Source organism: Episyrphus balteatus, chromosome 1 (genome assembly GCF_945859705.1).
Source record: "Episyrphus balteatus chromosome 1, idEpiBalt1.1, whole genome shotgun sequence".
NCBI classification, from domain to species: domain Eukaryota; kingdom Metazoa; phylum Arthropoda; class Insecta; order Diptera; family Syrphidae; genus Episyrphus; species Episyrphus balteatus.
Window position 1 is genome coordinate 173,046,843 of NC_079134.1, and position 23,674 is coordinate 173,070,516.

Consider the following 23,674-nt stretch of genomic DNA (forward strand, 5'->3'; position numbering starts at 1 on the left):
ATTTATGTGAACCTTGCACCAGTCTTAAACTTTATCCTTACCACCGATTTCAGAAGATAAAAGTTGCTGAACCACGGATTAAATATTTGTACAACTGGCCCTTAGTTTCTTAAACACTATTTAAACAACTTATTCAAAGTTGTTAAACAAGTTCGAACTTTTATAAGCAATTAAATTCAGAAGCAAGCTCTCTTTTTAATTTCCAAGTGTAAACATGAAACGATGAAAACGTGCCTTTAAAAAAAAACATACCGTTTTGTTGTCTCTTCTCACCTGAACGTTTTTGTTTACTATTTTACAAACTGTCAAAAAAAAATGTCTGAAATCTCGCCGCAACAACTCAATTCAAAATGTTTAAAAGAAAATTTAACAATTTCATTGCAAATTATTCAAAAATATCGATGGTTAATTGATACTTACGTTTTGGTAATTAATCAATAAACAATAAACACTTCCATTAAATAAATGACACATTTATTATAGGACTTTTACGTAGAGAATCATTGGTCCAAATTACCAAAATCATGGCAAAACCACTTGGAACCATTGGATCCTCATGAATTAGCCAATATTCTAAGTGGCAACAACGAGGCCACCTCGGTAAGACCACTGTCAATACTTTGTCTCATGTCTCTCATGAAGAAATTATGTATTTCGAGAGATGTCGTCGAGTGTAATACAAATTTAGGGCAAACTACCGCTAAACAATTCATCTTGGAACATCCAAAGTTGAAAAATCTTTTCACAAAATGTGTGAAACCTAAAAAACGACATGAGATAGCTTTGATGGCAAACGTCTGCTCTCAAAGTGTTGTTGACAATTGCGTTGATTTTGTTGTTGATTTCGGAGCTGGTTTAGGACACTTGGCCAGAGTTCTTGGCTATGCTTATGGCGTTCAAGTCTGTTGTCTAGAAATGCAAGATTCTCTCAATGACCAAGCAAGGTAAGATCCTTTGAACCTTCTTAGAAAACAGAATATTAAATATTTCTTTAGAGTAATTGATTCCCAATTCGAGGTTATTGCCTCCAAGTTCCTTTCGCTGGAACAAAGACAACACTTCCGTCGGCCAGTTCATGTGGCAATGAAACTAACAAGTTCCTTGTCACCTGAAGAATTTGTCAATCAAATTGCCAACGCTTTAGGAATGTCTGAAAATTGTCCATTTTCATTTGGAATCATTGGACTACATCCATGTGGTGATTTAGGAGCAATTCTTATACAAATGTTCCTCAATTGCAAACAAGCAAAGTTCCTTAATTTCGTTGGTTGTTGTTACATGAAACTATCAACTGGAACAACTAATCCAGGCTATCCACTAAGTGACTTTCTAAAAAACGAAATAAAGACTTCGTCGATTCTGAGTTATGAGTCGCGAGAAATAGCTTGTCATGCAGCTGAAGTCTATTGTGATCGATTAAGTAATGAATTGTATGAAGATTTGAAAGTTCATTCCTTCAGAGCTACAATAGAGAAGATATTTGTCAAATATTGGCCAGAATTAAAACACTCGGGCTTGAGGAGTGTTAAACATTCCAAGGGAATGAGTTTTGATGAGTGAGTTCCAACAGATTACTCGCCTACGAATTTGCCTAATTTGTTGATTCTTTCTTAGTTATGTTAAACGAGCAACTAATGGGTTGAATATTAACGTCCCCGTTGAAGACATCCACTCGGAAACAACCCAAAATGACCTAAGTCAATGGAAGCGTATTGTGATCTTTTATACCATGCGGCTTCTATTTGCTCCATTGGTAGAGACTGTCGTTCTTTATGATCGAATTTTGTACCTGAAGGAAAAAGGTGAGGTGTTTCTTTTTGTTCGTGAATTCATTTTCAACTTTTATCCTTATCAGGACTTTCGGTAAGCATCGCTGCAATATTTGATCCTCGTCTATCTCCAAGGAATCACATTACTCGTGCAACAAAACAATGACTCTTTATGGATTATTTTAATTTTTTCTTTTATTTTATTTATCTCCTAGGAGGAGGAATGTTTAATAAATTAGTTTTTTTTTTTTATTTACAAAGGAATTTTTGTTCTTTTTGTCTTTGGTTGGAATTAGTGGAATTTATGGAATGGTTAATGACGAGAGGCACAAGGATGTTTTGTTATTTATTTCTAAGCAAATTGTGCATTAGCTAGCATATTTGTCGTCACATCTGGTTCTTCATCGCTAGCATTTTGGTCAAGTTTTTCAAATCCACGTTTTCGATGATCTAGTAAGCCGCCAAGTTTAAAGCCTTCTGGTTTTGTTGGGAAATCCCAAGCGTGACGGCGATTTTTAACTCCAAATGGAAGACAACCTGAAAAAGAAGGAAGTTTTTGAAATGGCAGTGGGATTTTGTTTCATTTTAAAATTGAAGAAATAAGTAAAACAAAATTCTTACCACTTCTCAAGTGCTCCGCAGATAAAAAAAATAAACAATAAAAATATCAAAAACTGCCGTGCATTGCTCACAATTTTACTAAAACAAATGAGGACCAATTTAGAAAAGTATAATTTTAGACTAAATGCTACTTTTATTCATTGTATTTTGTATTTTAGGAAGAATATTTCTAAATTGAGAATTTTTTTAAATATCGAATTACAACATAGAGTAAAAATTTAACATAAAAAATGTTTATTGAAGCATGTGATACTGCATCAAGCTGTTGAAAAGCTGTTATCTGAAGAGACTTTCATAGTCTATGGCAAAAAAAAAAACTATCTCTAAAATTAGCGAAAGATTTCTCAAATTCAGGAAGTATACCCAAAATTAGTACATACAAATTGCCAATATTTTCATCAGGAACGCTGCTGAAGAAGTAATAAATTGATTTCGCAGAACAAGCACCTAGAAAATCATGACCCGATACCAAATTTGCTTAGACAAATAATGAGCTATATAATGGAAAAGTAGATTATGGGTTGTGGCTTTAAAAAAAAAGCCCTTACATCACAGCTTTTGCAGACAGAAGGAAGAAGAAAAAATAACTAGAACAGTGTGAAATGGAGAGGATGCAAACATTCAAGCGCAAAATTTCCACTCAAGAGTAAAAGATCATAAATAGGTTCCAACAACCTGATTAAAATCGGTATTGGGAGGTTGAGATCAAACTAAAGACATGCTCTTTAAGCACGATGTGGCACTCAACTCAAAACAGACAAAAATTTGCCTGATTCACGAGCTCGAACATGTAGGACGTAACTGTCCATAAAGTCTTCAATGAAAGGTTTGAGACAACGATAAACGCAGGAAGACTTCATCTCTGAGTTGATGGTTATCTTCAAACTAGGGATGGGAAAAACCGGCCGGTTTAAACCGGTTTCGGTTTTTTTGCTTCGGTCAACCGTTTTTTTGTTTTGGCGGTTTAAACCGAAAAAAACCGAAAAACCGAAAAAAACCGGCTGAAAAAAAACGTCCAACAAAAAAAGATCCGACGAGACAAAAAATTGAAAACCCTCAAAACATTCATTCCCTCTCTCAACTTACCATACAATTATAAATTTTCATTCATATTCAACTTAAAAAATTCCTCAAAACTCCTATAAGAGTGAGTTAAGAACTCTTAGGGCCAATTAAATTTTGAAATTTGTCGTTTTAGTTTAAAGCTTTGGTAATCTAGCTATTGACGTCTTTAAGTTTCCATCATTAAAAATTCATTTAATTAACTCTGCTTTAATTAAAGTCTTTACTTTTAATGGAAATTTTAAATTTAAAACTCCATTAAAAATATCCAAGAGTTATTTTTTGAAAAATTAAACTGTCAAAAGCTACATTTTTGTCAAATAAAATATATTTAAATTTGAAGATTTGAAGGATAAACAATATAAAAACACAAAAATGATGTCCCGTAAGTATTTGCAGCTAAAAACCAAAGGCTGAAAATATTGTAATTTTTGAGATGATTAGGATTACGCAGCATCTCAACCCTGATTAGTTTCACTAGTCGTGTAGATATTCTCTGTGCTCTTCTGCGCTCTGTGAAGTGGATAAGAAATGCATTAATTTCTTTGAATTTTGTCTCTATTAAAAATCTCAAATGAAGTGTTGTCCATTTAACCCTCATACCCATAGATTCAAAAATTTCTGGCAACCCTATAAATATATTCTTGTCTGGCGAGAGAGATATGCCAGTAGTGGCCAAAACCTAAAGCAACTCATCCCTATAAAGTACATGTCGTTTGAACTAAAAAAACACAAAAACGACTTTTTCTGTAAACCAAAGTTACCAAATACCAAACGTTATGGTCTTATGAAATTGATTGAACACATTTTCACCATCCCATTTTTCCATATTCATGCATGTTTTATTCATTTGTAATTGTTAACTGACACTGAAACTTTGTTTAATTAAATAATAAATGAAATGACATTTGACGCTAATGGAGAGTGAATAAATAGAAATCCTGTTTAAAACCTCCATTTGCTCTAAAAATCCCTCTTAAAAGGTCGAATTTGGTGTTTTAACTAAAACGACTTTTAAATTTAATGCTCAACTAGTTAATGATGCCAAACATCAAAAAAATACTTAAAAGAGACTGAATTAAACGAATTTGGTTTTTAATTTTAAAATTCCCTTTTTTTAATGGCGATTTAAGTTTAATTGAGAGACAATAAATTAGGCAACAAAATTAAACTAAAAAAAGCTTTGCTCAGGGATTTTCTTCGAAAAGTTTATTTTTGGTTGACAAATTGGTTTAATTTTGTTTTTTATGTCAAATCAAGAAAAAAAAAACCGAAAACCGGTTTTTCCAAAAACCGGTTTATTGGCCCGGTTTAAAACCGGTCGGTTTAACAGAAAGGAAAAAAACCGGAAAAACCGAAAACCGGTTTTTGTACTAACAACCGCCATCCCTACTTCAAATTTTTAATTTTTGAAATTGGTGACGATACGTTACTTATCGAACTGGCTTCAGTTTCCGTGTTCAAATTTACAGGGTGAGAACTGGCAATGAGTTATTTATTTATATTTTGCCCACTAACTCGTGTTTTTTTATCTTAATGGAAGTTATTTACAAATGGATATTTGGTCCCAATTCTACTTGAACCACGTAAGTACATTTCTTTAAATATTTTTTTTTTTTCTGTTAAACATGAGTCACGTCACTTAGAACTACACACTCTTGTTATGGGCTAGTCCAAAACGTAGGTATTAAGTACTCAAGTTTAAAAAAAATGGTTAAACGATTCTTGAAAACAGAGAAACAATAAATATTAGAAAAACTTTGATAAGTATAAAATGGATTTTATTGCCATTCAGAAAATACCATTGAAAGGTGCTGCGAATAATCCAACGAGTAGTACCTATCAAGAATGTCAGAATGTTTTGAACAGATTGCAACATTTTAACTCGACAAGATTTTATCACAAGAGAACACTAGAACTCTTGCTGGCACCCGTCTATTAATATTTATAGCCCGTAGAATTAACCATTGTTATTGGCTGCGATTCACTTTAAGAACTGTTCATATTTTCAACGTTCCAACTCGCGATGCTCAAATTTCGAGGCATAATTTTTAAAAATTATGATAAATCCCTTAATACTGGGGCTCCAGCACGTACATACTTGATACAATCGTGGTGTGGTCGATACAAACCATTTTTGGCAGCATCAAATGTAGTCAATATTTGATAGAATCTTATGTAATACTACCTCGTGGGGCAATGGTTAGTGCGAGAGATTATGAAAATATCCAAAAAAAATAATTTTTTTTCAAGGGTACTATCTTTGGCGGGTGAATGACAAAGCCTCAAAGCGTATCTTAACCGTTCGGACTCGGCGGCAAATTGTAGGTCCCTTCCACTCTTGCAAATAAATAACACGCACACGAAAATGGGTGAGAGTTGTAAAACCCTGGGTCTGTCGAATGTACGATGTATTGTAATATAATACCTACACATCTTTTTATGAAATGGACATTAAGGTATAATTTATAAAATCCTTACACAAATAAAGACGAATACAAGAAATCAAATAAAATTATAAAATAAATAACAAAAACACATTTTTACAAATACAAAATTTATTTCATAAAAAAAATACAAATTAAAGTGTAGAAAAAAAATCTGCCATAGTTAAAAAATGTGTAAAAGAAAAAATAATAATTAAAAATTAAAAAATTATATACAAGTCTATGAACTTTCACATGGAACCAAAATTAAAGTTAAAAAAAAATTAAAACACAATTAATAGCCAAGAGATTAACACATTCAACTTAAAACAAAAAAATGCTGGTGCCTTGGATCTAAAGTAGGAATTGGAATCAAAGTTAAAAAATTTATAAAAAAGCAGCACACAACATACACGAGTACAATTAAAATGAGAAGAAAAAAAAAATCAACAATCATTATGATTGGAGGAGACAAGACGCTTATAAACTAAATCACATGGAGTACCCGTTGGGAGATCAGAATTACCTCGTTTGCGTCTACGGGATATCAACAAAGCCATCCCGAAAGTTAAAAATGCAAAAAATAACATCAAAGCCGCAACCAAAAGTGCAGTTGATCCTGGTGTTACTTTTGAAGCTACCTCCTGCATTTGCAATTCTTCTGCAGGACTCCTTTCGATGCTAGTTGCTGTTGGCTTTGCTGCCGACATTGGCAACGATGGAGCTACTTTTTTGTGAAGGAATTTATGTATTCGAGTTGGATCCAACTCGGCCACATAAATCTCAGTTCCATCAACGGTTACTGCTACATCATGAGGATTCGAGAATTGCAAGTCATTTGGACCGAATTTACTAATCACCTGCTTGGTCTTCATGTTGACAATATAACCACGAACTTCGTTGTAGTGATCTGAATTTCCTACGCCTCCTGTAGGGCCGTTTACTACAACAAACTGGCCTCCTTCGGCTGGAGTGTAATCCATGCTGAACAATCGATCGCCGACAATTTGACTGTGGAACTGTGATTGGAATGTTCCATTGCTCGAAGAGAAACATTGAATTCGTCCGTTTTCTCTGTCTGCAGTGCAAACGAGACCCTGCTCTGGAACCAAAGTCAAGGCATGTGGAATTGCGAAGAAGTTCTTTGGAGCTACTTCATAGACATCACCTGGAAGAATTGAAATAAAGCTATGTTGCATGGAAAGAGCTTTGTTTGGCAGTTACCTGTGAAGGAATTCTTTCCCCATTGAAGAATTTTGTCTCCATTAGCCGCGAACTTGACAATCCGTCCATTGCAATAGCCATCGGCGACAAAGAAGTCTCCATTTGGAAGGACAGCCACGGAAGTTGGCTTACAAAACTTTGTATTCGTATTTCCTGGAGTGAAAGCTGTTCCCAGAGTGAGCAGAGGTTTACCGCCCAATCCTCTAGGACCGAATTTCATGACCTGATGCAAGGCCACATCCGTCACCCAGACATTTTCTTCGTGATCAATGGTCAAGCCGTGTGGCATGTAGAATCTAAAATTAGAAAAAATGGAAATGAAAAGTTGTACTCTGTTACTTTGGGATGTATTCTTATTCAATAGAAGAACTAACAAAATTTAAATGAAGTGATAAGTTATGGTAAACTATTCACCAATGGTCCTGAATGGTCGAATGTATTAAATTATTCTTTTTTTTTGTAAATAGTATCGATGAAATAAGAAACAATATTCCAAATAAAACCATACAGTAATTTACTATTTGGATCTTAAAGGAAATAAATATGAATGACCACAGTTCGAAAATTGTGCTGTTTACTGATGATACTCTGCAGTTTAAATCTGGTAGTAATGTTGATGTATGTATGGTTAAAATTTATTCAGATCTACAAAAGATTGGTTTCATAGCAAAGTGTTAAAATTAAATATAAATAAAACTAAAGCGATATCATCATAATCATAAACAATCAAATTATTGAAATAATAGCTGAAATAAAATATATACATAGGTGTAATCAATTAAGCCTCGATGCACATGTTAATAACTTATGTAAACAAATATCAAAAAAAAAAACTTAATTTTTTTAGTAGAATCAGAAAAAAAATGTCAACAAATACATCAATTAACGTTCATATCTTATCCAATCAAGCAGAAGATGCCTACAGAACCTGAGCAACCATCCAAACCCAATAATAGGAAGAGTCATAAACCAGCCAAGACATCCTAACCAGCGGTATTTAAAGGCTAAGGAACTTTTGGATGAGGATCTGATATCAACCAACGACGAAGAGAACATCCACTTCTACGCTGATCCTGGATCAGCTCACTATCGTGGCTGAAAGCCTCACCCCTCCCTAATCCAACCTTCGCAATGACAACCGGACTTGAACAACCTGAGTTAAGAAGCTGCCAAAATTAATATTTAAAACAAACACAATTACAATTAACTGTAAATTTAGCTTATTAAAAAAAAAAAAAAACGATGTAAAAACGTTAGGCCCCTTTTGTGCCAACATAATACTAATATAATCAATGTAAATTTTTAGATAATTAGTTTTAAGCAAATTGTATATACATAATTACTGTTCAATAAAAATATCGTTAAATCGTTAACTTTCATAACACAATGATAAAACTTAATTTTAGATTACAAAATTAGATCACAAAAACTTTAAAATAGGGCCATGTTTGTTTTATTGTGAAATGGATTTACTCCAATGAGAGAAATGCTGTTAAAATTGTCTTGGTTGGGTGTGAATCAAACAATTATGTATAATGCTATTGTTTTTGTGTTTAAAATTAAATTTAACATATTACTAAAATCAATATATAATATGTCAGTGATGAACAACCTTTTACACTACGCAATTCTAGCAATTTTAGATTGCCATTTATCAGAAATAGAAAAACGCAAAATGTGGTTCTTCATAGAGGTTTAAGTATTTATAAAAATGTATCCAATGAATTGAAAATGGAAACAAATTGAATTATAAGTTGTAAGAACAGAATAAGTCCATTTGGCAAAATTGTTGGGAAAACGCAAAAAACTGAATAGCTTCTAAAAAATTTTTTATTTCGGTTATAAGTTTTTGTCACATAAGTACACTAAGGCCCAATTTATTCAGTCTCCATTATATTTAAAGGCTCCATTAAAAATTAGAAAACTGTCAAATCACATACAAATTTTAAAATTTACCCTTTTTAATGGCGACTTTAAATTTAATGGAGTGTGAATAAATTCGCCCTAAAAGTTGTTATTTGTATAACTCAAAAAGTGCGTTTTTCATACAAATTGTGTGTAAAAAGGCTTGAAACAAACAGTGATAGCCAGCAGGGACGCGGGTGGACGCGGATGAATGATACCTTTTTGGAAAGGTCGTATTTTTCACTTTATAACCCATTAACTTTTTGATGAATGCACGTGAATCAAAAATGATGCTGAAGTTTGAAAATAAGCTGTTTTTAGGAGAAATAAACTGTTACTTAACCAATTATTAAAACGATCGAAGGCTTTCGATTGAAAAAAAAAACAATAAAATATATTAAGCTTACTGTTCTTAAGAGTATCAAATTAAAAACCGGTTTATTTGGAACAATTTAACTCCGCGGTGCAGCGCTTCGTAGATCATCACTAAATGGCCTACTTTTGACATGTTACCTTTAAGAGGTTGCATAGCTTGCTGTAGGTGCATTTTACAAAAAAAAATTTACAGTTCATCTAGTTAGAAGTCTGGCTATATTTTTGCATTTTTCAAAACCCGTTTTAGAAGATCATATTTTTTGACTTTTTTCCACTGGTCGCCGCACTGTGAGACGCACGAACGGAATTGCGAGACCCACACTTTTGGAATTCTCCATCATCGTAATGTTGGTTTTGAAAAAAAAAAAAAAAATTCGACACGAAACCAATACTTGCCCTATAGAGCAAGTAAAAATGGGAAAATAAATCTAGGTTTGAATGGCCATTATTCGGTTAATTTTCAATGAAAACATTTTTTGAGTCCAGCATTTTGAAGGAAAATTTAATCTTCTTTGTTTTGACCAATGCATATGACTATCTCAGCCCGAAAAAAAAAAGATACCGTTAAAAAAGCAAACAAACGTTTTTCTTGATTTTTCCATGTTTGTTTGGACTGTTTTGGTATGGATTTTTTTTTTTTTCAATTTTTAAGAAACATTTTTCCGAAATTAAATTTGATTCTCTACAAGTTTTAAAATCAATATATGAAAATTATGCTTTATTTACGAGATATATTGAAAAAAAAAACTAAAAACGAGTCTTTTTCAACCTCTCATTTAATAGCACTACGCAGCACGGTTGCCATAATGGTCATTTATGACAAAAATTGGTCATTTTATATTCACTTGGTCATTTTTTCTGAAGAAAGTATCAGCCTGCGCTATTATTATTTTCCAGTGAAAAGTTCTACCCGAAATATTTTTGTTCGACTAGTTTCTTATCTTTTTATTTTTACCAAAAATTTAGTGAGAAACAAGCTGTTTACTACCTAGCATATAACCGGAAAAAGTTAGAAATACGGAGAGTTTCCGAACGAGAATAACTTTTCGACCACAACCCAGAATAAGGGAAAAGTGACATTTAATTTTTCCGGGTATAATCCTGTTCACGTGAAAGCTCTACTTTCAATTTTCATGTCCACAAAAAATTAAAGGATGCTATGTTTGGTATAAAAATAAATAGTATATCAAAAATATTACTTCTTGTCCAGAAGAACAGAGAATTTTTTTTTGAATACATTGAAGATGTTTTTATAGTAAAAAAAAGCTGAGAAACTTCTAATCTAAAACAATCAATTTTATCTTTAAACATTTTAAGTAACATCAATGATCTCCATTGCGGAAGGTTCAGTTTCAAATTCATAGATAATTTTCACAATTTCAATTTTTCCTGAAAAGGGATAAAATTCGTGTATTTTTCTACAGTGAATGCTGTTAGGACAATGTTCCGTTGCAACACTTGAACCTGAAAAATGAGGATAATTTTTGCATTATCTTAACAACTCTACAAGATTTTAAGCAAGGTCTGATATTTTCAGGGCTTAGAGCTGAAGTGAACCAACAAAAAAAAAATTAACTCCGATATATAAGGAGTTAAAGTAAATACGCTACCATTTAATCTTATGGCATGAGTAAAATTTTTTTTCAACAAATGACAATTTTGACTTTTTGCCCAAACTAATGACAGATCTTAAACCTTGCGCAAGTTTTGGTACTAGATTTGAATTTTTTATTGACTTGGTTTGTTATAGCTGTGAGGGGATCGGGTCAAAATTCTGGCTTCAAAATTCTGCTTTTCAAAATTCTGTTTTTTTAAAGAAAATTCTATTTTTCAAAATTCTGCTGTTTTTCTATTCTGCTTTTCAAAATTCTGCTTTTTAAAATTCTGCTTTTCAAAATTCTGCCAGCATTATACTTGAACAAAAAAATTCTGCCAATTCTGTTTTTTTTTTATAGCATATGCGCTGACTAAAGAAAAAAAAACCTCATTAATGTAATTCAACATTGGCACTTTCCTAAATTTTTTTGTTTAAGTGTCGCAAATATTTTTTAAAATGCATAGACTGACTTTCTTTCAAATAAAATCTATAACTTATTGGAACCGATGTTGTTTGATACAAGATATTCCTTTTCTTATTCAAATTTTTGAATATTCATTTTTATTTGATAAATTAAAAAAATTTGAATTATTTTCGGAAATGTTTAGTATTCAAAACCTTTCTTAATATTTTCAAATTTATTCATTTATAAAACAAAAATTAATATACATTCAAAGAATGCAAATTATGTAGGTAAGTAATCAAATAAACAGATAATTTTTCAAGAAGATGATTTTACAGAATTTTGCAAAAAATTAAAAAAGGGTTTGGAAAATGTTGAAAAGCGCGCGCTTTTGAACATTTTCCAAACCCTTTTTTAATTTTTTGCAGAATTTTGAAAAACAGAATTATGAAAAGCAGAATTTTGAAAAACAAAATTTTGAAAAACAGAATTTTGAAAAACAGAATTTTGAAAGCAGAATTTTGTAAAGCAGAATTTTGAAAGCAGAATTTTGACAAAAGAATTTTGACCCCGGCAGAATTTTGACCCCAACCCAGCTGTGAGCCCTCCATTTATGGTTACTGTTCTATTGCCCCTTACGTATATTCTTTATATAATTTTGTCTTTAGTTTAAAGTTAGCAGAAACAAATTATTTTGGTCATTTTTAGTTGTGTTTGGTCATTTTTATTTACATCCTTGGTCACAAATTTTTTTTGAAGTGGCAACCGTGCTCCGCAGTTTTATCTTCTTTTATAAGTCCCATTTAAAGTTTTCTGCAATTAAAACCCGTAAACGTCTTAGTTAAGACATAATCAATAACCTAAAATTCTGGTTTTATTCTGTTCTTTAAACTTATAAAATTTTTCAACCCTTGTTACTTTGACACCCAAAATTTTTGTTGTTGCTTTTTCACCTTAGAAGATGTGTCTACGCTTAAAGATGCCGTTTGCAATTTCGGAAAAAAGTGGACTTATTCTGTTCTTAAAACTGACTGTTAATCAATCATGTTAAAAATAAATTTAATTAATTTATAGGATAATACTAAACTTTTGTAATAGGTCTGTTTAATGAATCTGATCCGAACAGAAAAGAACAGAAAAGATCCGAAAAGTACAAGTTTTTGTGTTTCATAAAAAAAAAATCGCCCCAGCTTGTTCTAAAATCTGTCATTTTATGTTTCATGAATTTTTTCAGCACAGAAAAGTTCAAAGTTTTCTGCTCCTACTTTTGGGATAGAGCAAGTGAGTGAAAAGTGTAAATTGTCAGCTGTTTGTTTGATTGTGAAAAAAATAAAAGAAAATAAGATTTTAAAAAGTGAATTTCTTAAAAGTTTTTGATTAATATACCTAACAAAAAAAAAATACGGGATTATTTAAATTGCTAGTAAATAATTTAGTTTAGTAAAAAACCATTTCAAGAAATGATTTTGAATTAAAAATGTTGCAACTGATATAGACGACTCACAGTGTGGCCAATGGTAGGAAAAGTTGGCAAAAATTATTTTTGTTTGTTTTTAAGTTTGTTATGGGTAAAAATACTATAATAAAGTACAAAACTAAGAAAACTCTTGTGATTCTATGAAAAGTTATTAAAAACGCATATAACTAAGAAGGTATCTGTTACCTTTAGCTTTGAAGTTGTTTGAGAAGGAAAATCGTTATTTAATTTTTCAATACTTTGAATTTACTGGTTTTATTATTTAAATAAGTTTTTTCTTAAAAAAATACAGTTTTATCTCGCAAAGATCTTTGACCTGACTCATTAATTGGTCTACAAAATTCAACCTTTTTTTGTCCAAAGAACCAAAATATACTTTTCTGAAGGATTTAGGAATACTGAACTCGAATACACATTCAGAAATATGCTTTGAGCTTCCGTTTTTTGAAATATTAACGGTATAAAATGCAAAGAAAAAAACGTTATTTTGAATGTTTTTGAGGTTATGCTAATGGTGGTTTTATATTTCAGCATAGTTTGACGCCGTGATCTGTTTTTCTTCTTCAAAAAACTATTTAAATCTTTCCGATATTATTTTATGCATGAGATATCTCAAGATGAGTCTCCATTTTGTTGATCAACACTATTTTCTTAAATTTTTCGCCAGCATGCTAACCGTACACACTCTCAGTTGTGGCTAATAAAATAATTCTGACTATGGATACGAGTTCAGAATCTCTTAAACCTTCACAAAAGTATAATTAGGTCCTTGTGTCAAAAATCTAGTTGACCGGTATTGTCAGCATTGCCGGAATCTGAGAAATATATACAAAAAAATGGGCAACATTTTTTTAATTGACATGAAAGATGACACTCTCATCAATAAAGGGACACCAAAAACAAAGCGCCACTTTACACCGTTATAAACTTTTTCTCAAGGAATTTGTATGACGCACACAAAACACGAATGATCTTAAAGACACCGACTTCGAAAAATTATTTCAAACAAACTACACACTCATAATTCAAAAGAGAAATGAGAATCTAAAGCTTCCCTTTTGCTTGTAATTCCATATTTATTTCAAATTTTTATCTTTTGTTTTAACGAAATAGCACTTAAAACTTGAAACACCCATGGGAGCTAAAAAAAAGTTAAATAGCGAATAATTTCGTCAATGGTGACATTTTAAAGTGTAGTTAGAGCCGTTTTCTTCACTAAAAGTTGAAGTCAACTTGAGGATTTTTATTCTCAACTTGTGATTTTGTTTTTCTTCACTCAAAGTTGACAGTTTCAACTTTAGATTCTCAACTCTAGAGTTGGTCAACTTCTGGTTTGCTCAACTTCCGAAAATAGTAGAAGTTGAGGGAGCAAACCTGAGAGTTTTCCGTGAAATGTCATATTTTTTTTTTATGCTAAATCTGTTTTCATAGAAAAAATTGAATATTATTATTTGTTGCGGCTAAGCAATAAAATTCCAAATTTTTAGCTTGACTTTTCTTTATTAAAAGAATTTACAAAAGTGGTAGGCTTTAAATTTCTGAAAAAATATCTTAATTATAATCAATGAAATAAATTAAATTTTTTATATTTAAGTTACGTTTAAGTCCTTTTGCTTAGAGCGCAAATTTTGAAAAGAAATATTTTATGGTTAGGTTTAATCAATGAGTAATGAATTTACTTTATACATAGCGATAGCATGAGAAGTACAATATATGTTTGACTCTTTCTTTTAAAGTTCGAATTTAACGTGGGGCATTGCCAGGTGCGGCAACACTCCCCCCTGGTAAGACGGACGTCTCGTTCGGATTACCAATTTCTATCTGGCCCACTTCGAGAACTGCTAACTTGGTGGCCGGGCGGGTGTAGACACCATCTTTTGTCTTAATAACAGCCGACCGTACTTGGCCATCTACACTTGGTAAAGTTTTTATTACTTTTCCTTTCGGCCAGGTATTTCTGGGACTATTTTCATCTACAATAATCACTATATCCCCCACTGCTAAAGGTTTTGTCTCAACGAACCACTTGGACCTCAAAGTCAACGTAGGAAGGTACTCCTTTACCCATCGTTTCCAGAAGTGGTTTCCGAAGTTTTCACATGCAATCCAGTTTTTCCTCAAAGCTCCAGCGCTGTCGTCCATTTCACAAAAATGTTTAATTCCATTAGACGAGCCAAGAAGGAAATGATTTGGTGTTAAAGCCTCTTCAGTTTCGGTATCGACTGGGACATAGGTCAAGGGCCTAGAATTGATAATGTGTTCGACTTCGGCCATCATACTTAGGAGTAGCTCATCTTTTGGGTTTCGAGTAGTTGTTATTTGCCCCAAGGCTTCTTTAACTGAGCGAACCAGGCGCTCCCAGCTCCCTCCCATATGAGGGGAAGCTGGTGGAATGAATTTCCAATTAATGCCCTGATTCATGACTTTCTCCGATAAATCGTTACCATTCGATAGGCTAGCAACTGCATTCTTAAGTTCTTGGTTTGCCCCTTTAAAATTAGTGCCGTTGTCACTCCATAGCTCAACAGGTTTGCCTCTTCTGGAACAAAAGCGTTTGAGGGCGAGGATACAGGAATCGCTAGACAGGCTGTGTGCGACTTCTATATGGATGGCTCTGATAGTCAAACAGGTAAATAGAACCCCCCAACGTTTCTCCAGACGTCTCCCCACGGAGACAAACATAGGACCGAAGTAATCGACGCCAACATAAGAAAATGGATTCGTAAATGACTTGAGTCTTGCAGGAGGTAGGTCGGCCATCAATGGAGGTTCAGGTTTTGCTTTACGAATTTGGCATATTTGACAGGCGAGTTCGACTTTTTTCACAGTTGCTCTTAATGATGGTATGAAGAAGATTTGACGGATTTCGTTAACAACAGTTTCAGAAAATCTATGCTGAAATCTTTCGTGGTAGTCTTGAATTATGAGAAGAGTAATCCGGTGATTATTAGGCAGAATGATAGGTCTTTTGCAAGCATTGTTGACGTGTTCTGCTGCGTCTATACGACCTTTAATTCTAATTACATTGTTTGAGTCCATGTATGGACTGGTCTTAAATAGCGAACTTGATTTTTCCAGCGTTATGTTTTTTGCGTTACCATATTTGTTTTTCTTGAGCACAGACCACTCTTTTGAAAACGATTGAGATTGACAGAGTCCGTATAGGAAGTTTTCCGCAGCAACGATTTCCGTTGGGGTTAAAGAGACATCCTCCAATAGTTCTTTGCCCCATCTTGCGAGGTTGATAAAACGGAGCACATAAGCCATTGATCTCTTAAGTCGCTTCCATTTGGAAAATCTTTCACAGTCAATGATGGGTGATGGATCGGCGATTTGATGAATAAGTACCCTTACCTCTTCGTTTGTGGAGAATTTATCAATTGCTCTTGGCCAATTATCTTCTGGTAGGTATAGAAATAGAGGTCCCTTGTACCAACGACTATCGGACTGAAGGTCAAGTTTGGTATTCCACTTTGTGGCCTCGTCGGCAACATTTTCACCGGTTGGGATCCATTGCCATTCTTTGGGATTAGATTCTTCTAGGATCTCACCAACTCTGAAAGCTACGAATTGTTTGAATCGCCTACAGTCGTTCTTAATCCAGCAAAGTGCAGTTTTCGAATCCGACCAAAAATAACTTTTATGTATTTCCACGGTGTGTCCTCTTTTGATCGATTTGGCCAACCTCACTCCAAGCACGGCAGCTTCTAGTTCTAGACGTGGAACTGATATAAGTTTCAAGGGAGAGACTTTTGTTCTGGAGGCTACTAAGCTACATTCGATTTGTTCCCCTTTTACGACACGCAAATAGGCGACTGCAGCATACGCAGACATGCTTGCATCTACAAAGGTGTGAAGCTCGACTTGGCAATTGTCGTAGGAACTTATTTCGAATAGATAGGGCCTCCTGATTTGTAGCATGCCTATTTTCGGTAAGAGTTGAAGCCACTGACACCAGCTTCGGAAATGCTCAGATTTTATTTGTTCGTCCCATTCTACATTACTACGCCATATTTCTTGAAGCAAGATTTTCAGAAGTACCAGGAAATTTGAAATCAGCCCCAGGGGATCGAAGATACTCATGAGCGTCCTTAAAACTTGTCTCTTCGTGGGTGCTTGTTCAGCTTTCCAGATTTCATCACTTAATTTATGTAGAGTGCAGCTAAATGAGAACAAATCTTCGGATGGGGACCACCACATTCCTAAAATTTTCTCAGACTCGTTAAGTCCTTTTCGGTTTTCGAAAATTTTATCGAATTTTGCGGACCTATCACCAAGCTTCTCAACGATGTTATTTGAGTTGCTTATAAAGTTCCGGATTTGAAATCCACCGCTTTCGTGTATGCGAATCACCTCTTTAGCCAACAACACTGCCTCTTCTTCCGTGTCTAAACTATCTAGATAATCATCCACATAATGATTTTTCATAATCGCTTCCACTGCTCTAGGATGTTGTGAAAGGTATATCGAAGCATTCTTATTTTTAATGTACTGAGCGCAGTATGGCGAGCACGTAGAACCAAAAGTCATTACTCGCATCAGATAATCTTCGATTTGACCGGTGTCTTTGTTTCTCCAGAGAAAGCGTTGAGCGTTTTGATCGGATTCCAGAATTTCAATTTGGTGAAACATCTCTTTAATATCGCCACAAATGGCAAACTTGCGTTGGCGAAAACGGAAGAGAACATCGGAAAGGGCGGGTAACGTATCGGGACCGGTAAGGAGCTTTGAGTTGAGAGATATTCCAGAATAAGTTGCGGCTGCATCCCACACTAGACGAACTTTAGCTGGTTTATTAGGATTGACTACCGGAAATATTGGCAGGTACCAAATTCTAGATAAGCTTGTGTCAAGCAGTTCGTTCTTTGTAAGCTTTCGGGAATATCCCTTCTCTACATAATAGGCGATTTGTTTATTCAGTTTGTCTTCGAGTGAAGGGTTTCTTTTAAGTTGCTTTTCAAGACATATGAGCCTACGTTCAGCTAGTGACCTGTTGTTGGGTAGAATAGTATTCTCATCCTTCCAAAGTAAACCAACGGCGTATCTTTTCCCATTGTTGATTGTACTTACATCCAAAATAGCTTGGGCCTTTTTATCATCTGCATTCATTTGAAATTTATTTTGTACTGAACCAATATTTTCGATTTGGAAGTATTCCTTAACAAGCTCGTTGAGTCGTTCATCAATTTTAGTCTGACAATCACATATAAAACAACTTATATGCTCAATGTGCATAACTTTTCCGTTTTTATTACTTCTGTGTGGTCCGAAAACTGCCCACCCTAAACGTGTTTTGACAGCTACAGGCTCATCGACATTTGATTCTCGGATTTTTTGGTAGTTAACTAAATTGCAATGATCAAGTCCGATTAGTATTCGCGGTTGAATATCATGATACGACCTAGCAGGAATACCTTGCAAGTACTTGAAGCGTTTCTGGATGTCATCAAAGTCCATGGTTTGAACTGGTAATTCAAGTGATTCTATAGTTCTAACTTGAAGAAGCGGGAAGATTTTTGTAGATTTATATCCAGATATCTGTAGATTAACGACTTTAGAATCTTCTTCTGATCGCTGAATACCTGATGTCCAATTAAGACATAATGGATTTCTTTCACCATCTAATCCCAGCTCTTCTGCTATTTTCGATTCAATAAGAGAGACTGATGAACCATCATCTAAAAACGCGTAAGTATGTACTTGGTTCTCATTGTTGTACAAGGTAACAGGTAAAATCTTGAAAAGTATTGGGTTCTCTTTCGCAGCATGAGCGTTGCATTTTTTGTCTTCAACATGTGGAGCAGCTGAATCAGTGTACTTATGCAACATGTGGTGGTGCTTGTATGTACAACCATTTACCCCACAAGTTTTTTCAGATGTGCATCTGCGTCTATTATGGTTTACCAGACATGTGCGACAAAGGAAGTTTCGATTAACTACGTTCCACTTTTCTTTCAATACGAGTGCCTTGAATTTGCTGCATTGTTCAACAAGCTGGCAGGTTCCATTACAGACGACGCACCTTTTATCTGGTTTATTTATATCTGAAGTAACTGGGTGTTGATGCACATTTAGTATCGGGATGTTATGTGCTTTCTTTCTTTCGTTTCTGGGCTCAAATGTTTTTGAAAGGCTTATCTCTGTCACCTGACATGCACCTTCAGCAACCCTGTACAACCAGTTACTAAAAGTGGAAAGATTTACCGGCGAGTCTGTTCCTACTTTGTACATTCCCCAGCTTAACTTTGTTTGATAAGGCAACTTCTGAATTAGCTCTTGAAGTAAGTATGGGCTATTAAGATGTGAGTGTAGACCACTGGTTTCCATAGTAGCCACAATATTACGGACGGACAATGCAAAGTTAATTAGAGAATCCAGTTGTTCATTTTTTGGTGAAGGTTCAGATCTTATCTTTGATATCAATGAATTTATAATTGCTTCTGGGCGGCCAAATAGCATGCGCAAAGTCGAAATGATGTTAGATAGCTGGTGAGGATACAGTAACTGAGCTCGAACAGATTCTAATGCCTTACCCTTCAAACTCTTCTGCAAACGAATAAGATTTTCGTCATTGGAAAGTCCGCATACGCGAGTTGAGTTTTCAAAACAGCTTATGAACAACGGCCATTCCTCAGGTCGACCAGAGAAGCTTGGAAGTTCTTTATGCATTATATGCCTTGATGCAATTTGTTGACTGTTGAGATTTGGAGCATTGGTGGGAAGAAATCGATCAAAGTAATGGTCAGGACCTAGAGCATTTCCAGTTGAATTTGTGATGTTTGCTGGAGGTAACGTATTAGAAGGTGGAAACTGCATATTCTGTCTTTCAGCCCATTGACCTCGATTTTCTGGCAATGCGTGCTGATTAGTTCCAATCCAGTTGTCATTTGGAGGAATATTATCGTTCTGAAAAATAGTTGTACTCTGAGGGATGTGTGTCGGAGCAGATAAAATAACCTGCTCTGTAACAACTGCTTTGTGTACCGATTGCTCGCTTACCCAATCGTGAATACGTGAATTGCCTTGGTCGATGTCGTCATTTCCATCATCTGATAGTTGCTCGAGAAGTGCATATTTAGCATCGAGGTACTCCTGGTCACGCTGCTTCTTTAAAAGTCTTTCCTCTTCTAGTCTCTTTAAACTCAACTTAACCGAGTTCGTTGAATCCACCGATCTTGACTTATTCCCCACAGAAATTTTTCCATCGTGAGAAAAAGATTTTTGTTGTACCTGATGTAACCTAACCTGCACGTGACTACTTGACAAAGCTTTTTTATTTTTCTTTTCGTAGGTAAGTGTCTTGTCACCCTTTTGCGCAAAGGTCACACCTGACACAGATGGCTCTTTCGATAAATCGATCGCGACCTTGGAACACTTTGGACATAACCAATCTTTTTCAGCGATAGATGAGGTAACTTTAACACAGCTAAAGTGATGCCAGTCGTCGCATTTGTCGCACATAACCATGTACGAGTCATCGACCTTGTTGCATGATTTGCAGCTGAACTCACCTATACCGCCGCCGAGAGGTGCATTATTGTGCTGAGATGACGATGAGGGTATGTGGAGTTGGAGACCTGTATTTTTATTTGGAGATGGAGTTGCAGGGCGACCTTTTCGTTTTTTTGGATCGTCAGTCTTAGATGAATGTGACCCAGGCATTTGGCGCGATTCAATATTATATATTTAGGATTTAAAATAGTAGCAGTAAGGGATTTTACGTAGCAGTGGGTATATAGTGATGTATATGTATACAATAAATCGTATATGAATAAAATAGTCTTCAGAAAACCTTACCTTGAGTAGTCGTGAATTGATGATGTAGGATTTGTAATACTTAACACGAAGAACAGCGAAGTATGCGTGTCGTCCTCAGCAGTTGCAGCAATCAACAGGTGGTGCGGTGCGTTTTAATTTATCGAGTGCAGTAATATGTTGAAAATATGCTGCTTAAATGCTTCTAGAGGTGTAACGATGTTTGCTACGCTGATTTCAGAAGTGCAGCTACAATACAGATTCCAGAATCTTCCAGACCTCGTGCGTACTCAAAATCAAGGTTATCTTTAAACAAATTTAAAGAAATGTTGCGGCTAAGCAATAAAATTCCAAATTTTTAGCTTGACTTTTCTTTATTAAAAGAATTTACAAAAGTGGTAGGCTTTAAATTTCTGAAAAAATATCTTAATTATAATCAATGAAATAAATTAAATTTTTTATATTTAAGTTACGTTTAAGTCCTTTATTGCTTAGCCGCAACAATTATTCATTTAAGATTTTTCATACACATTTTGCACTAATTTTTTTTTTACATCCCGACAACATCGCTCTTGCGCGCACACACACACGCACTTTTACACAAAAAAAATTATTCCTTTGAAATTTATTTTTGCGGAAAAAAAGCAAAGCAAAATGCATTTAAATTTATTACTAAAATGAATTTGACATTTTGACAAAAAAAATTGCACCAGAAATACAGAACTTCAATTTAAAATGACATACTTGATTGGTTTTTAAATTTGAAACTGACAGTATCCGTATAAACTGTCACAAATATCCCAGGGATATTTTTCAAACTGGAAGTTGAGAAAAAAAAGTGAAGAAAACAAATGTTCAACTTTTGTTTTAACCTTCGAGTTGATGTCAACTCTCAAGTTCGCCAACTCTCGAGTTTGCTTCAAGTTGAGCAATAGTGAAGAAAACCGCCCTTACTCTCCCCGTTAGGCTAAAATCGTGGAATAAAAACCGGTTTTGTGCAGCCTATTAATCCCTCTATTAAAGTAAATTTGTATCTTGCAATTTCGGTGCAAATTAAAAATAGCTATTTTTGCCAGCTTTTGATACCATTGGCCACACTGTGCGACTGTCAATTTTGTTAAATACAAAGTTGAACTTTTCTTTTCTTTCTTTTCCTGACAGTATTTACAAACTTGTGCTGCTCTGATCTATTCTGTGCTAGATTTTTTTCATTAAACAGACCTAATGCTTCTTTTTAAATGGCAAATATTGCCAAATAAATGATATAAAAAAAAGAAAAATTCACTTACAAATCCTTGCCCCAATCATAGACAACTTTGCCCGTCTTCCTATCCAAAGCAATCACAGTACTCTGATCAATTGGTCCAAGACTCTGCTCCTGATATTCATTCTTCAAATTGAATGTGGTTTGTGACCAAATGCGATTCACTCGATGAAATATCACAACATTTCCATCTTTATCGAATGAAACTGCAGTCACAGCTCCCAACTTGAGATTGGAATCAGGCCATTCCGATTGATAGACATAAGCTGAGAGAGAGAATTAGATCAATTACAAAATTTCAAGAATTTCAAACTTACTTGAATTAAGTTTGGCAATTTCTGCTTTGACATCGATCTTCTCAGTCTTCAATTTGGGTTGCTTCCAATCGATTCCCGATGGATTGCCACTTTGCATAATTTGTTGGAAGCGTTCGTTGGTGCTCAAAGCATCATCTTCAGAAAGTGGTAAATATCTTGATAGACTCTGGAAGAGAGGAAGAAGGCAATATGGAATTAACTTCCGTATAACAAGTCGTAAAACAGCCTACGCATTCAACAGCTTGTTTTTGCTGATTTTTAAGGGTTGTTTTGCAACTTTGTTGTTTTTTGCTTACAACCCACTCATCTTTTTATCTTCTTCACCTGTTACTGACGAGTTTCTTTCTCTCTACTTTTTGCAAAGGAAAATCAATGAAGTAAAAGTTCTTCATGATTTTCAATCTCCGAGACATATGGTTTTTTTGCTTACCTGATCTGAAGCAGATTCGATTAAACAATTAACTAGAAATAGCTGCAGGGCAATGAAAAGTTGTGGCCAATTCATTTTATTATTTGTTGCTTAATATATTTTGCTTTGTTGTCTTCGTTGAATACAAAAAAAAAGAAGGAAAAAAAAAACAGGAAACGAGAGAGGATTTAGAGCTGCATTTATGAATGCAAGTTCTGTTTTTATATATCACAAATCACTTTTGTTTAACTTTAGTACTAAATTGATTACAAATTGATAATTGTGCGTGCGTTTTTTTTTATTTATTAAAAAATTATAATTTTTATTTATTCAACTATTTTGTAATAAGAAAACAAAAGATAAATCAAGTAGCCATCGCGGCATTTTCCATTTCACAACACACAGAACAAAAAGATACTTCACGTTCAGATGAAAAAAAAAAAAAGTGATACCAGTATGTCTATTTTTTATGTATTTGAATTGTAGTAGATTGTTAAAAGAAAAGTTGTCATCGGAAAGTCTTGTTTACACAAGCGGATTTGCATTGAATTGACTAAAAGCAGTGTTTTTCAAAGTGTGGGTCATGACCTTTGTATATAAAATCTATAGTACTATCATGGAAAAAAACAGCGCCACCAAAATTGTAAGCTAACGAACGAACTAAAAAATATGTAAAATTTCAAGCAGAAATGTATATCTCAACTCATTACAGGCCGCCTCCACAGGAGATAATTTTTGTCATGTTGACGTGTCTTAACAAGGAATTTCTTGTGGAGGCTCGCCATTTCTTGTTATGATTCAATGTTAGACAACCGTGTCTTCGATTTTGTCTGAACACGATTGAATTTGACAGATGTTTTTTTTTTTTTTTTTGGAAGTGCAGTTTTTTCATTAGGGGTATTCACTATTCGATGCAAATGGTCTTGTATCGTTGTAAAAGTGCAAAAGTGTAACATTTTCTTAAAATAAAACAACCAAATATACAGACTAAAATTTTTTTACACTTTTACACTTTTGCTATACCCCAACCCTATTGCAAAAATAAAAGGGGTATTCACGATCCGATGCAA

General features: G+C 34.2%; 2 protein-coding genes across 2 annotated transcripts; one reads left to right on the forward strand and one right to left on the reverse strand.

Annotated features, from left to right (window-relative positions):
* Positions 1 to 286: 286 nt before the first annotated feature.
* On the forward strand, positions 287 to 2,027 carry LOC129907775 (methyltransferase-like protein 25B). The gene is made up of 5 exons (XM_055984144.1): positions 287 to 426; positions 484 to 944; positions 996 to 1,556; positions 1,615 to 1,802; positions 1,856 to 2,027. The coding sequence occupies exons 1-5, from the start codon at positions 316 to 318 to the stop codon at positions 1,933 to 1,935; spliced, it is 1,401 nt and encodes a 466-aa protein (XP_055840119.1). The 5' UTR covers positions 287 to 315; the 3' UTR covers positions 1,936 to 2,027.
* LOC129907766 (peptidyl-alpha-hydroxyglycine alpha-amidating lyase 1) lies at positions 2,021 to 22,996 on the reverse strand. The gene is made up of 6 exons (XM_055984134.1): positions 22,626 to 22,996; positions 22,196 to 22,361; positions 21,904 to 22,144; positions 7,103 to 7,398; positions 6,405 to 7,046; positions 2,021 to 2,306 (listed from the first exon to the last, which is right to left on the reverse strand). Exons 1-6 carry the CDS (start codon positions 22,698 to 22,700, stop codon positions 2,122 to 2,124), a joined length of 1,605 nt encoding a protein of 534 aa, XP_055840109.1. The 5' UTR covers positions 22,701 to 22,996; the 3' UTR covers positions 2,021 to 2,121.
* Positions 22,997 to 23,674: the final 678 nt, after the last annotated feature.